Source organism: Coenobita brevimanus, chromosome 51 (genome assembly GCF_032717465.1).
Source record: "Coenobita brevimanus isolate Jiangsu-jjx chromosome 51, ASM3271746v2, whole genome shotgun sequence".
Taxonomy (NCBI): Eukaryota; Metazoa; Arthropoda; class Malacostraca; order Decapoda; family Coenobitidae; genus Coenobita; species Coenobita brevimanus.
Window position 1 is genome coordinate 211,421 of NC_137004.1, and position 16,397 is coordinate 227,817.

General features: G+C 40.6%; 1 protein-coding gene across 1 annotated transcript in view; it reads right to left on the reverse strand.

The window, feature by feature from the left end:
• Positions 1 to 5,455: 5,455 nt before the first annotated feature.
• The window catches only part of pins (G-protein-signaling modulator pins), a 42,883-nt gene continuing 31,941 nt past the window's right edge, over positions 5,456 to 16,397 (reverse strand). Inside the window, exons 8-12 of the mRNA XM_080272456.1 lie at positions 15,869 to 15,997; positions 13,863 to 14,106; positions 10,203 to 10,241; positions 9,616 to 9,815; positions 5,456 to 6,637 (exon numbers count right to left, since the gene is read on the reverse strand). Coding sequence (XP_080128582.1) covers positions 6,359 to 6,637; positions 9,616 to 9,815; positions 10,203 to 10,241; positions 13,863 to 14,106; positions 15,869 to 15,997 — 891 coding nt within the window. The 3' untranslated portion in view covers positions 5,456 to 6,358. The remainder of the gene's footprint in view (positions 6,638 to 9,615; positions 9,816 to 10,202; positions 10,242 to 13,862; positions 14,107 to 15,868; positions 15,998 to 16,397) is intronic.

Sequence of the window (16,397 nt, forward strand, 5' to 3'; positions counted from 1 at the left end):
TGCTACTCATCAAACTATGGTACAGTATAATGGTATCTTATGCTATGTAGTATTTGCATCTCATGAGACAGCCAATAAAACTTATGCTTCTCACTGAAGTCAACTAAAATTTTTAGGTTAAATTCCAAAAAGCTTCAACTTCTCTTAATTTTGTACTTTCTTACACCCTGCTGTCTTAAATCTTATGGTATTTTTATCATTCTATATCTTTGTACATAGATCACTTATCATAATGTATGGAATAAGTAAGAATTTGTTTTCACCTAAAACCCTGGCCTTTTTTTTATGTACCATATTACTAATAGCTTTTCAAATACAATATAGCATGAATTTCAGAATAGTACTGTACACATCAAAATATGGTACACTCTTCGTTTGGCTATAGGAAGCAATATGCCATACACTGGTTGTATTTATCGCACAGAGTTACAAGTATGACAGCCAGTGATATTACATGATGTGGATAATACAGTGTAGCTTCCTAGCCCCTAGTGCTGGATGTGGACATCTTCATATGCTATCAATAATATTTACAAGTTGCTCTGCTAGCTAGTTATACAAACATCCCTCAATTCCCTCCCTATCCCCCCAAAAGAGAATGGCGGGCTGCACAGGAAGGGAAACTTCAGGCTGCAATCTGCCAGGTTTACATTTTCATTTGAGCCTGGGGTTGCAATTACTACTGCAGTACTACTCTGGACCTTACTCAACCCTTCTTTCTCCTTCACTGCCCATACTGCTGTTTGTAATGTGACTACCATTACGATTCAGTAGCTTACATATAGTTGAAACATAATCTTTCGGTAATTTTATCATGATACAGCAATACAACTGGTTTTTGGTAAGTATGAATACTATGGCAAGTTCATGTATATGCTACTTCTCTTGTTACAGCAGCATCTGAATGCATAACACCAGGATTGTGGCATTACTAAAACAACATGAGACCTGAAAGTTCTGTGGGCTGTTCGTTGCATAAACGTCACAGTCCACTACCTTTCTGCAAGGAGGTGATGAAGTAAAAGAATGTGTGCATTCATGTATAGGGATGGTTGCCATTTGTATGTCATCTTAAAAACAAATTATCAATATACTCAAATACAGTAATTTCCCATTTATCCATCTCTGCGTTAACTGGCATACATCATTATCCACCAGAGCAAAAAATCTGGCTGAATTAAATCAATATCCATCTTCAATTGCATTATCCATAAGCATGCATGGGAACTGAATTTTTCAAACTGTCCACTACATTTGGCACTTCCAGCAACACCCCAGCCATCCACAATTCCCGCCAAAACAAAGCCCACTCCACTTCAGTCAAAAAGAGTAAGCCATCTGGTGCTGCCATTAGTAGCCTTTGTTGTCTGACCTCAGATTTCACCAGGAATTGTAATTATTTTGAGGCCCTTCAGTCTGCTCACTTGCTTTACTTAATCATCATCATCATCAATATGCTGACCTTCTTTCCCACTCTTGGGCAGGGTGAGGAGTAGCAACATCCAGACAGCCCAAGACTGCCCAATCCAATGGGCCACACTTCCATTCACTCATCGTTCAAGCCCCAAATGCGTCCAAAACATTCACCATATTCTGTACCTTCACATAAAAGTATCCGACAGAGTCAATCCAGACACTGTCACATTAAAAAGGGGTGCCAAATCCCTGATCATGCACTTTTTCTCACAGCATTCATCCAGCCAGCTCGATCTCATGTCCGTCCCCTCGCTTCACCAACTTCCAGACCTCTCTTCCTCATACACTCATCCACCATATCCCTCCACCTTCTCCTTGGTCTACCTCATCTCCTACCTCTTTCAAATTTGGTCAGAAATACCTTTTTCACCACTCTGTTGTCATTCATTCTCTCTGCATGACCATGCCACCTCTGCACACTCTCTTCCATTCTGGTGTCCACAGACTTCCTCACTCCGCACCTTTAAATAAAAACAAAAAGGAGGGGGTACTACAGCAATACCCATCAGGATGCAATATCTGGCAGGGGTTTGATTGAATTAAGTGGATAAATGGGAGATTACTGTACCTTAATAATAATGGAGAATAAAGTACTGTATATTTTGCTTTCTTCTTTAAACAGAGGGCAAAATTAGTTGTTTTTTATTTCTCTCTCATCAATCTCTGTTTCTTAACATAAAGTTGTTTTCCATGTATAGTGCATGCATTAAAAATGTCCAAGCTATGAAACACAATATATTGCACATAGTGAATATTGGATTTTTCCATATTTCTAGCCAACAAGACAGAAATGTCAGCACAGGTATATAAAACTCTGGAAAGAGAAAACTCTGGAATGAAACTTCAGTTAAGTGAATATTGACAATGGAAGGGCAGATGTTGATTTTGCTATGGTTTGCTGAGTTAAATATGATTATTTCATTTTCAATTCTATCTTAATCTTTAACCCATGGCGTCTGGGTATCATGTATATGTTACAGCCCTGGGACATCCGGGTGGCACGTATACATGGTCCAGTGTTTTGCAATATTGTATGAATATTACATGGGTTACTTCCACCACATGCAGTCACTGGCAACCCTCCTGCATGCATCCGAGTCACATTCCAGTTACCTGCACACCTCTGTATTGGATAGACCTACACAAAAACTTTTCCCTGTGTCTGGATCCTCAGCTGAGTGCTCACAGCTGCCGACTTCAATACCAATGAAGTCTAAAGGCCAGAAAAGACAAGGCCTTAGTGACAGTGCAATAGGGAGAGAACTCGAAGTGACATTATTGCCAATTGTGAGTGGAGAAAATGATTTTTCCTCTGAGGAAAGCGACAACCATGACGAGTGTCAATATTTATGCGTCGGATGAGGAGGGTGGATCACATGAGTTCTCCACTGTGCACCCATCATTTCCCTCTGTACGTTCATCTGCTATTTCTGATGATGGGAATGATTCTGAGGGTATTGATGATCTTGATGAGGAAGATATTGGCATGGATGAGGAGGTAGAGAGTGGAGAAAGGGAGGAGGTGGAGGAAGGAGGGAGGAGGAAGTGCAGTAGGGCAAGCCTCGCACCAGCACTGTGTAAATTTATGTGAATATTGGAAGTAGAAAGTTTGTTTCATGATGAAATCAGTGGCTTATTTTTTACTGAGAGTTTTCGTGTGTGTACATGCTGTATTTGCTGATGAAAAAGTATAAATCACAAGAAAAGAATTCTGTTATAGTGGAAAATATAGTGGATTACTGACAGTACGTGGATAGCTATTTTGTTCACGATACTATTATTTAGGTTTTATGTAGTAGTAGTAGTAGTAGTAGTAGTACAGTGGGCTCACACAGTTCGTCAGTGGATGGGCAGTCCACAACGTCACGCACCATGATTTCGCGTACTGTGAGTACATAATCTTATGGGAAAAATAACACGGGCGGGACCCCCTCAAACCTTGATATTTTTTAAATCTTAGAGGTATAATAAAGGGAAAATTTTTAAGATATATACTAAAGATACAGCTAAAATAACAAAAATATGGACTGTCATCTTAAAAACAGCAGACGACAAGCCTGATGGACTTTAATAGTAGGGGTCCCGAGGCGCGGAAACACACTTAGAGTGCCCCCGCCGCATCATGCATGTTTAATGGTAGACAGTGTTATATTATTCCAGGCTTTGACAAAGAAATTTACGGCATGTCAAATGTTATATTTCTTCCAGAATCAACAACAGTCATTATGGTGGGGACTGCAGGTACCAGGTGAAGCAGGTGGGACTGTCTAGGTGGAGGGGGAGGTGGCTAGTGAGTCAGGCGGGGCTGTGGAGGTGGACGGGACGGCAACAGGTGAGTCAGGGGAGGTGGTGTGGGGAGGATCCTCCATCTCCTCCTCACTACTGCTCACACTTTCAGCAATATCCTTCATCTCTTCTTGTTTGTTTCATTCCTCATCTTGTTATGGACGTATTTCCAATACAACAACTTGGCATTCACGAAATAACTGTTATTCAAGTGAATCCAAATGTTATTATAAAAACTGGTTATCTATTCTAACTTAACATTATTGCCGGAAACGTTATTGTCGAAGTCGTTACTGGTGAGATCTTACTACAGACTCCTCTTCAGCACCTTCCCCACGAGCCTCTAAGTCATGATGGGCACATTGTGCGGGGAGGGGGCTTATGTAGTCTGGGAAAATTGCGGTTTTGGGTCACTCCTTGTCTCTGCCCCGTGTACTGTGGGTTAAACCAGAGCATCCAAAGTTTTATGGTTATGGTTTTTGGTCACTCGTGTACTATGCAATTCGCACACTGTGATCACACATATCGTGCGAGCCCACTGTAGTAGTAGCAGAAGTAGTAGTAGTAGTAGAATCTGTAGTAATTCTCAGACTTCTAGTGGCACAGCTGTGCTAGAACTGAGCAACAATGCAAGCCAAACATACATCTCCGTGTGTGTGTGTGTGTGTGTGTGTGTGTGTGTGTGTGTGTGTGTGTGTGTGTGTGTGTGTGTGTGTGTGTGTGTGTGTGTGTTTACCTAGTTGTGATATACAGGAAATGAGCTACATTCATGGAGTCCCATCTCTTTTTCTTATTAAGTCAAATTTTGTTTTGAACTCGTTTAAGTTTTTAGACTGGACGATCTCTTTGTCCAGGCTGTTCCACAGGTCTATGCATCTATATGGAAAGCTGTATTTCTTGATATCCTTCAAACATATTGGCTTTTTCAGTTTCATTCCATGTCCTCTTGTTACTCTCTCATCCTATACAAATAGATCATTTTTATCAATTTTATCTAGTCCCATCATGGCCCTGAACACTGCAATCATGTCACCCCTCTCTCTCCTCTCTTCTGGGGAAGGCAGGTCCAGCTTTTCCAGCCTCTCTCCGTAAGACAGATCTGCCAGGCTGGGGACCATCTTGGTTGTGTTCTTTGTACTGTCTCGATCTTATTTATATCTTTCTTCTTGTGAGGGGACCACACTACTGCTGCATATTCCAACCTAGGGCAGATCATAGCCACTATCAATTTTTTCATCATTTCCTCATCCATGTAATGGATGTGCGTGTGTGTGTGTGTGTGTGTGCGCAAGCACACATGCATGCATGCGTGCGTGTGGTAAAAGGTGCTGGTGGAGGCATAGTGGGGCAGTGGTGAGATGAGAAGATGCACGGGCTTGTAGGTGGGCTGAGCCAGCCTGCCTCAAGGTCATTGCTATAGTAACCTCACTCACAACCTATCTCACCTACATGGAAATGTTTGTGGTAGACTGCGGTCTTCTGGAAGTGTTACTATTGTGGAGGACTAGTATAAACCTTAGCTGTGCCGCTGCACCTCAGCCACGCATACGGACACGGGCAAAAAACAACAAAAGTTCCCTCTTTCCCCACTCACTCTCTCTGACTAAATGCACTTAATGGACAATCTGAGGCAATCAGCTTGAAGTTGAAGGACTGGTGGGTATTATGACACCTAGTTTTTTTGTTTCTGGTTAAGTATTACCTGAGATATTAAGGTATAAAAAAGGTGATTTTCTCTGAAATGCCTGGCTGGGAGAAGGGTCAGTGGAAATATATGCTGGATGCAATGGGTTAACATAAAACTTCTATATACCGTGCTAGAAAGCAAACAAATTGATTAGCTACATATAGTATGAAGCTTTTTAATCTAAATCTATGCAGCTTAAAAGAAATACACATACATAATATTTCTACAGTCAGCCCTCCTTACTCATGGCTTAGGTATTTGCAGCTTTGGTTATTCGTAGGTTAGCAAACCATCTCAAAATACACGTCTAAGTGTATATAAAGAAATGGATTATAATGTCTGATGATATTTTGGGGCAATGCATGGGAATTTAAGGCAATTGCATATAGTACCTAAATTACAACTTTTTTTTTTTTTTTTGGTGGTGGTGGTGGTGGTGGTGGTGGTCAGAGGGGAGGGGGGGCCAATTATTCATAGATTTTGCCATCTGAAGGGGTGTCTGTTACATATCCCCCATGAATAAGGAGTGACTACTGTAATACTTGCTTGCCATGACTGCTTTTCTCTACACAGTATTATCCATTTCACATATTCACTTACAGCTGAGTTCATTAAAACTTTAAAATGGGCCTACTATCATCAAGAAAAGTAGCAAGTTGATTCAACTTCTGTTACATTTTTCATACAATCAAAACTAAAAGATGTTAGCACTCTACATACATAGGCTTAAATTGAATATAACTAAAGAAACTCTTAATAATTAAAGACCATATAAATTTGCACCTCGATAGTTGAAATACAATCCCTAAAACATAAAAAAATATTTTGAGATATCTGTTCTGCATGAACATTATAAACTAATGGTATTTGTTAGTGACTACTGATATAATATATAGCTTCTTCTTGACCTCACTTTCTACTCTTAACCAATCTGCTAACCAGACCATCTTTCATTGGTGCAGCAGACTGTGGAGGTGAGGCAGGATGGGCAGGTGTTGATGGAGTGTCTGGATGAGCAGGACGGGGACCAGGAGTGTCAGGAGGCATGGTGGAGCGCTGGTCCTCAAGCCTACCAGATTGGAACCGCATGATGAGAGAAAAGAAGTCATCATCTGGAACTGTTGGGGCGGAGTGTGTAAGACTCCCTTCATTCGGTAGGGAGCTACGCTGATCTTCAATTCTTGAGCCCTGTTAAGGGGAGTACAGTGGAGAGAGTGGAATGAATGGTGAAACAGGGTGACTGGGTAGCCAGGAAAATAACTGGGAGAATGAGCTGTGCAAAAATGTCTCTGTATCAATAACTGGAAAGCATAGGTACAGGTGTGGATGAGAAAGTGAGGCAGTAGAATTCAGAAAAATAACCTCAACATAAAAGCCACAGAAAACGAGTGAATGAATCGTAAAAAACTGGGAGGATTCCCAGAAAAGTACATCCCTGCCATGCTGAGCAATTAGTAGTTCCCTGTTTGTAGTAAGTGCCTTGTATCCTAGCACTCTGACATGTTATCACTAAAATTAAAACAATTATCCCATTATCGCTAAAACTGAATCATATCATCCCTGTTACCAACATTAAATAACATTTAATAACTATATGTTGCATGGTTTCCTGCAGCATTCTAACACTATCTCAACCTTATGGTCCCTTCTCAAAACCTGATCCCATGGTTTCTTTCCACATTCTCATCTGTACAGCACACACATTTTCTCTCCGTGGTCAAACCACCTCAACTTGCCTATATGCATCACCTCACTAACACTTTCAGTGCACAATGTCCTCTTTAATTCTACACAACACTGATCCATCCTTCAGTACTGCATTATTTCCCAGTTCACTTCACTCAGATCTGTATCATCTCTTCTTAACTGCCTGTACTTCATTACCATGGATCAAGATCAACACACATCTATGACTTGAAGAACAAAAATCTAACTTTCAAACACAGCAAGCCATTTTTTGTCAACAGAGACAACAGCTCTTTAAAATTTATCCAACCATTTCTGGCTCTCACATGAGCTAAATTCTGACACATGCCCCCATATGACTCAAGAAGCAAAGTTCAACACACCCATGAGTCACATGTACTGTAGTGCTGCTCTCGGGTGTCTGCCTTCTCCTCTCCCCCATCCTTCTTACCTTTCATCCTCTCCTGTCTTTCTTTCCTTCAATCTTTCCTCGTACTTCTGCCTACGGGTGACTTTACGCTCCTTCTTCTGTGTTTCTTTCCTTTATTCCTTCCTCTTCCTTCTGCCTATGAGTGACTCTACACTGAATGACAAGCCAAATGGTTTCCTGTACACCAGGAAACCATTTACTACGCTGGGTGGTAACCATATAGTAACTACATTTTGGCGCCTAGTGGTTTAGTGGGTAATTAAAGTACTCCAATTGGATTCAGCTGGTGAAGGTTTATATCCAAGGGGCAGTTGAGGTTTATTGCTCATGTAATACTACCCAGGGATGAGTGAGGCTGGTAACTCTCATCTTAAATGTCAGGACCAACTTGCCTTGCCCTGGGCTCCTATGTACCTCATGGGGCAATGCAGGATTGGATGACGGATGGATGAATAACATGAATGAATAGTGTGGAACAAAATTCCACAATAGTGTGGAATGGCGTCCACCTGTCCATGTCCATCTCCAGCGTTCATTTGCTTTTCACTCATTTGTTTTTCGACATATGCCTAAGCAGATGAAATTCCACGAAATGGCAACAGTTTTGTGATGCATGATGGAGCATGGGCCTGGATGCATGAGGAACGTCCAGTGAAGTGTCTGGCAGGAAATTAGGCACCATACTTGTATACATTCACGCACCAAATGTAACTCGCGTAAAACTGGAAGAATTTCATTTAAACTGAAAATATGTACGTAACTGTATGTTTTGGTTTTACTGATACCTGTAATTTACAACTGATTCATGTCAAATCGACATTCTACTGTATTAGATGAAGTTATAACGTTTTGTGTGTAAAATACTGAAACTTGTGACTTGGAAATTGTGTCTGGCAAGGATGCTACCTCTAGTGGAAACCATGGTGTTACTGAAGGGTGAGTTTCTTTTAGATTTTAGGTTCTGTGGTCATGGGAACCCTCCCCATCTCCAATGAACCCACGTTATACCAATCTCATTATACGATGTCGTTATGCGATAGGATTTCACTTGATGTAACCTTGTCATAGAGAGTTTGTTTCCTTCCAACATACCTCCAAGCATTGGCCTTGGTCACCTAATGGCGGCTCTCCATGCTGAACGATCTCTGGCAGCTTTCCTATTCAGTCCCTTATTCCTGAGGTCACACTCAATGACCTTGTCCCAGGTCTTTTTCAGTCTATCTCTTGCAACCCTACCCTTAACATTAACACTTCTCACTTTCTGCACCTAATTATCATCCCCCATCCTCTCCATATGCCCAAACCATCTCAATCTACCTCTCCTCATCACAACACCAATAACTCCAGTCTCATTATACCTCTCAACTCTTCCACTGTAAACTTAGCCCCCCCAGGCCTCGCATTCAAGGGCACACTGCACATCCACATAATCACTGTCACATCTATACTTTTGAGCCTGTAAATATACTCTTCCTTTACAGCCCAGGTCTCACTACCATACAGCATTACACTCCTAACACATGCCACATACAAAGCTCCCTTAGCATGGAGGGGGATGTCAGGAGAGGGAACAGCTCCCTGAACTTCTTCCAACCACTCCTCACTCTAGCCACCTCAAAAATACCATGTCTCTCAAATAACAAAACTCTTCCACATGTTCAAGGAACTCACCAGCGAGATCAATCCTTTCACGTGTGACATTCTCTAAATGCTCTCTCCGACACACTGCATACATGAAATCAGCATTATCTCGCAGTCTACCTTTAATATCGCTACATCTCTTATGCACCCACTTACCACAAACACTGCACAAGATGGAATTACTTCCCATGTCCTTGTGGCAAATTGCACATGGCCACTCTCCCTCTTCTCTGACAGTGCCGCCACCAGCGCTAGATATCATCACTTTTGTTTTATCTGCATTTACTCTTAAGTCCTTGTGCCCCATACCATCTCTCCACCTCCTATATCTTTCTTCTGCCTCTTAGATGTGACTGTATAACTTCTTTTCAAGAACGGGTCACCAAATGACAGGAATACGGGGTCTCACCTGACACCTCATAAGCATGTCAAAAAAGTTGTCATCTGGCAGTGGGGTAGTATCAGCAGTGGCCACTGATAAACGCTGGAGGATAGCATGCTGGTTGGTGAGGCCTGGTAGCTGCGGCAGGGAGGCACGTTGTTCATCCATCCTTCTGCTCTGCATCCCAGCAATACTCTCCATCAGTTCCTCCAGCACTCCACAGTGGTCTGGGGGCACAATATTCTTAATATTTCCATCCCTACATGTAATGATTTACAGTAGAGCATAACATTAGGAAATGTAAACCCTTCATCAGCTTGACAATCATGGCTCCAGTTCTAGAAGACATTAGGCTAACTGAGAATGTCAATAAAATCTGAGAGTCATTTAAATTATAAAGTCTCTGGGTTACTTTTCATTAGCATTTATAGTAAAATGGTTTTAAGGAGTCACCCAACACCTGTGAGAGCTGTGACAACTCTCTGCTAATACAGGGTTTACTATGCTAATATATTATTAATATATGACACTGAAAGACAAAGCGGCACTCACTTAGATAATTTTATGCTACCTGATTTTTTTCATTAGCATACTACTATGATACTATGTCTTACCAAGGGTTAATTTTGGTACTTGAGAGGGGAGTTCCACTCCTGAGTGAAGCATGAGTAAGGCATAACAAAATTATTACACTTAAAAATTACACATATACTATCAATTTTTAATATATTAGGTAAAGCACGGCTTTATGTCATGATTCCTAACGTCAAAGATAATCTGAAACGTTATGTAAAAGTAGGCAAGCCATGATCTCTTATTATGAAAGGAAAAGTACATATAATATCAGATGCTTGTATCATCAAGCAATAGGGATGGAACACATGGTTGGCAAACATATCAAATTGTTAAATTTGGGCTCTTCAACTGTTGTTCCTTGGGGTATCTAAAGCCAGGACTGGACCCAGCACTTTGTAAAAAGGGGTGTGATTCTTGCTGGAAATACCATAGATCTGAATTCATGCTGACTCACCATCAAATTCCTCAAAATTTATTACCAAATTCATTTTTGTTGAAAAGATTCTGTGACAATATTTATGCATGATATTCACTGCATAATTTCTTGTAAATAACACTGTTCTTTTAGTGTAAACAATCACTGGTTGTTGAAAACAGAGGGAAATCACTGGTTGCTGATAACAGAGGGTGTACACCCTTATGCCCCCTTTCCCAAATCCATGCCTGTAAAACTTTTTGCATAACTCTGATTCACTGTCTATTATTGATTATATACAATATGGAAAATTATTAGCATAGTAAAAATGTCAAGCAATGCAGTTATTACATATTTAGAACATAAACTGTCCACCACAACATTAATATACTGTACCGTAAATGGATGAATCAACCACATTTTTAAAAATGATGAAAAAACGAAACCTCAAAAATAGATACATCATCAAGTTTCTGGCATCCTTGGTTCCACAGTCTAACCTGATCGTCCATTTTGCGTACCAGTCAAGATCTATTCTATCTATCTATCTATTGCCAGATGCCATAATCCCGTATGGGGTGGCCATTTGACTCTGAGTTGTTTGTTTTACAGGGAGGGGCACTAACCCTCCACCAACCCACTTGACACATAGGGAGCACGTATGGTTTGGTTATATGGTTACCACCCAGCGTTGTAAATGGTTTCTTGGCTTACAGGAAACCATTTGGCTTGTCACTCAATGTAAAGCCACCTGTAATGGAAAGAAAAGCATTAAGTAGTGCCAAGAATGATAGGAGAAATGATAATAATAATTATAGCCCAGAAATTGCCATAAATGCCACAAGTGCATTTTCATGCATTTTTTTATGATTTCATCAAGATAATGCCTTCTTCACAATCGAGTGCATGAGAAATAGAGGCGTGGAAGAAGTTGAGAGGTGGAAGAGAGAGTTGTATGTAGAAAGAAAAAGAGAGGTGAAAAGATTAAGAAGAGAGAGTAAGAAGAGAGTGAATGAGGAATTTGGAAGGAATTTGCGTGTAAAGCAGAGGGACTGTAAGAAAATGTTCTGGAAAGAGATGAAGAGAGTAAGACAGGGTGGCAATGAAGTTAATAGGGGAGTGAAAGATAAAAATGGTAGATTACTAGTGGGAAAGGGAGAAAAAGTGAACAGATGGAAAGAACACTTTAAGGAATTGCTGAACATAGAGAATGGAAGTAATGCGAGTATAAGTGGCTGGGGAATGGCTGGGAGACGGAGGGAGGTGAGAAGACAGGAAGAAATCAGTAGGACAGAAGTTGTGGAACCAATGAAGAAAGTCAAAAAGGGAGAAAAAGTGAACAGATGGAGAGAACACTTTAAGGAATTGTTGAACACAGAGAATGGAAGTAATGCGAGTATAAGTGGCTGGGGAATGGCTGGGAGACGGAGGAAGGTGAGAGGACAGGAAGAAATCAGTAAGACAGAAGTTGTGGAACCAATGAAGAAAGTCAAATTGGGGAAAGCCCCAGGAATTGATGGAGTGTGCAGTGAAATGCTGAAGCATGGGAGAGAGATTGTAGTAGAATGGATGTGGAAATGTGCAGATTAGCCTGGGAGGAAGGTAGAGTCCCGGAGGATTGGAAGTCAGGTATAATCATTCCCTTGCACAATGGAAAAAGGGAAAAAGAAGTGTGTGGTAATCATAGGGGCATTTGTCTTCTTAGTGCAACAGGAAAAGTGTATGGAAGGATACTTACTGACAGAGCTCGGGAAAGAACAGAGGAATCAGTTGGAGAAGAACAGGGAGGCTTTAGGAAGGGAAGAGGTTGTGTAGATCAGATATTCATTCTTTGATCTTTAGTGGAAAAGTTTCTAGAGGAGGGAAAGAAGTTGTATGCAGCCTTCATGGATTTAGAGAAAGCATATGACAGGGTGGATAGACAAGGATTGTCGAAAGTATTAAGAATATATGGAGTAGATGGGAAGTTGTTGAATGCTGTGAAGAGTACATATGATGGTGCTAAGGCTGCGGTGCGTGTGGATAGTGAACTGAGTGTGTTTTACAATTTGATGGTTGGGTTGAAACAGGAATGTGTCATGTCTCCATGGTTGTTCAATCTCTACATGGATGGGGTAATAAGAGATACAAGGTAGGGTAGTGGATGTTGGAGTGGCCCTGGTGAGAGAGGGTAGTGTTTGGAAACTCCATGTACTGTTGTTTGCAGATGATACTGTGTTGTTGAGTGAAGACAAAGGGGAGCTGCAAGGCTTGATGGATGAGTTTGGGAGAGTGTGTAAGAAATGGAATCTAAAGGTGAATGTAGGGAACAGTAAAGTGATGGTCTCTGAGAGTGGCGAAGTCAGTGAATGTACAGTGAGGTTGGATGGGGAGGAAATGGAAAATGTGAGTACATTTAAGTACTTGGGGAGTGTGATGAGTAAGGATGGAGGTTTGGAGGGTGAAGTGCTTGAAAGGGTACAACATGGAAGAAAGGTTGCTGGTTCCTTGAATGTAGTGATAAGAAACAGGGAAGTGAGCATGGAAGTGGAAAAGTTACTACATGACAGTATTGTGATACCAACTCTAACGTATGGAAGTGAAGCTTGGATGTTGCTGGAAGGACACAAGTCAAGAATGAGAGCAGTGGAAATGAGTTATTTAAGAGGATCCTGTGGGGTCATATGGAGAGACACGCTGACAAATTAGGATATAAAGGAGCATTGTGGTGTGGATGTGGATGTGATAGGAAGCATTAGGAGGAACACACTGAGGTGGTTTGGCCATGTGGAGAGGATGGACTGACGAGGAGAGTGTATGTGAGTGAGGTGGAGAGGGGAAGAGGGAGAGGGAGGCCGAGGATGAGATGGAGAGATGGAGTGGAGAGGTATATGAGAGAGGGGGGTGTGAGTTGGGAGAAGGACAGTGAAATGGCGAGGGACAGGGCGACATGGAGGCGATTTGTCTGTGGCCACCCCATATGGGATTAAGGCATCTGACAATAGATAGATAACTCTATCTATCTATCTATATACCTAGGCTGCTTCCCCCAAGGAAAGGGAGGTAGCCGACTCAGCTTAACTAGCTTTAGCAGTTTATATTTTCTGAATATGCCTGCTAAATCTGGGCCGTGCTCTTCATGCTCAAGTTCCTAATAGCCCACAAAATAAACACGGCAGATGATCTCAAGAACAGAAATGAAACACCAAAGATATATTCTCTTATTATCAAAATGAGATGGTAAACACTACAGGAACATTACTATTACACAGTCAACCACACACAGTCATCCAATTCAACTCACTAGCACCAGTGTCTGAGGGTGTGGAGGTTCCATTGGTGGAGCCAGCTGAAGACAGTGAGCCAGCAGGTCCCCTGTGTGGAGGTGGCTGTGGCTGTGGCTTGTGTTCCATTTGCGTATTGTTGCTCTCCTTGTGGCTGTCCAGGGAAAGAGTACACCGCTGGTCATCCATTCGTTTGCTCTGGAACCGTGACAACAGCTCAAAGAAACTGTCGTCATCCATGCTTGATTCCTCATTGACAGATTTCTGGAAGGGTGAAGAGTTTATGTAAAGTTTAAATGGTTTGCTATTTCAATGGCACATCTCTCTGCTTTAAAAAAAAAATAAAAAATTATTCATCATAAATACCTTATTATAAAACCAGTACTGGAAAAAATGTAAAGTCTAAGTCAATTATTAATTAAATATCAAAATTAAACTTACATATAGTGCATTATTATCTCACAAGCATGATGGATGAACACACTGGACATGCCTTAATATACCATTCTTTAACATAATGAAAATATAAGTACAGTAGAAGTCCATATTTTTAATTAAAAAGGGCCAAAGACAATTAAAAAAAAATTAACACCTTTGAGGCCCTGGCCCATCTATCTACTCTCAATCCCGTTTGGGGTGGCCACAAACAAATCGCCTCCAAGTCGCCCGGTCCCCTGGCCCATACTTTATATAATTTTGGATACTGCACATTACAGGTATACCCTGATACCCCCAGAAGCGATACCCTGGCTTAACAATGGGGGTAGAAATACCACCATACCCTGCCTAACGATGGCCAAACCCTGGTTTAACAATGGGTTTTGATTTTTAACTGATTTTGATGATATTTCAGACTAAAAATGTGTGTTTAGTTTGATTTACAAACTGTTTTTAGACGTAGATTAATGTGTTTTTGCTACAGATGGGGTGAACATTGTCATTTTGGGGTAAAGTTTACTAAGCTTGATTTTTTTCCAGATATATTTGATGATTTTCAGATTTTATTTGTTGGTTTTAGTGAGTTATTTACAGGTGTTAGTCTTATGTTAGCTTCATTTACAGCTGTCAGGCCATTTAGATTGGCTTTAAACTTGTTTTGGACTCATTTGGGTGAGTTTAGGACTTGGCTGGGGGGGAAACCCAAGGCTCAAAAACACATCCCTATACTGTATATATATATATATATATATATATATATATATATATATATATATATATATATATATACACTGTATATGTATATGTATATGTACTGAAATTGCTGCATAACCTTTTCAGTTGTACTGGAAACACTTCACAGGTACAAGTAAATTTTCATATACTGTATATCCATACAAGGTAGCGGGCTGAAAAAAAAATAAATAAATAAAAATAAATAAATAAATAAATAAATAAATAAATCTGGTATGTTTTGATACTTGTTAATTTTGAACAAGTGAGTTAAACCTATGGAGTGGAGGAATGATTCTGAGGATCTAAATGGTGTGTGAATGCTTTTGATAGTTCTCCCACTTTTTGTCGTCCCTCTATATATGTTCCTTGATTCGACTTCACTCAATCCTTCGGTGGGGAAAAGAAAAAAAAAAAGTCAGGATGATCATGATGATCAGTTTCGGGACAGATTCACTGGTTTTATGCAAAGTTATATTTCAGTGTTCTTCATTACTCACTCATAAACAAGCAACACATAACAAATTAGACACAGAGTACAATATTTTGGTACACAAAATTTATATTCATATATAGGAACAACTCTTAGTAATGCAAAGTTACATCATAGCAAAGGTAACAATATACTGTATGTAAAAATATATTAATTTGCCTCAAGACTCAAAAGTAGAAAAAGCAAAAGTTATTAATGAATGACAAACATATGTATATTATGCCCTGACATGTACACTGGCAGGAAGAGCACTAGATCTGTTAGAAAGAGGCAGAGGAGGTGAAGACTCTGCACTAGCAAATGTCAGGTGCTGGGTTAGGCTGAGCTACACATACATACATACACACACAACAACACACGCACGTTTAAGTCCACATGAGAACTACTGGTGTATGGGCCATTAACAGGGTGGGAGTCATCTGAGGACAGGGAGCCAATACCGGCATCCTCACTCTGGTATTTCCGAAGTACACCTTTAGCATCTGGCGTCATCTGAAATGTTGGCAAGCACCAGCCTTAAACAGGAGGAGGAATAACTTCATCAGGCTCCCACGGTTTTACAACAAACATGCTACATGAATGACATTGTTGGAACTGGCAAGCTGGAGGGCAACAAAGTCTTGCAAGATATGTGTAACTAAAGTATAACTATAAAGGTACTGCAATAACCCCATTGCATTAACTGGTTATGTCAAAATTATTTACTGAATTTTTCTCCTTTCCTTGTAAATAGAATGGCAGCTACAGCACCTAGTCATCTGTCAGTATTATACTGTCACATTTTCTTTATGAAGATATATTTTTCTGGCTCAAATACATTGCAGCCCTGCCAAGCTATTTCAGAACAATGCAACATCACTCTGACAAATGTGAAATCCACACTACTTGGGAC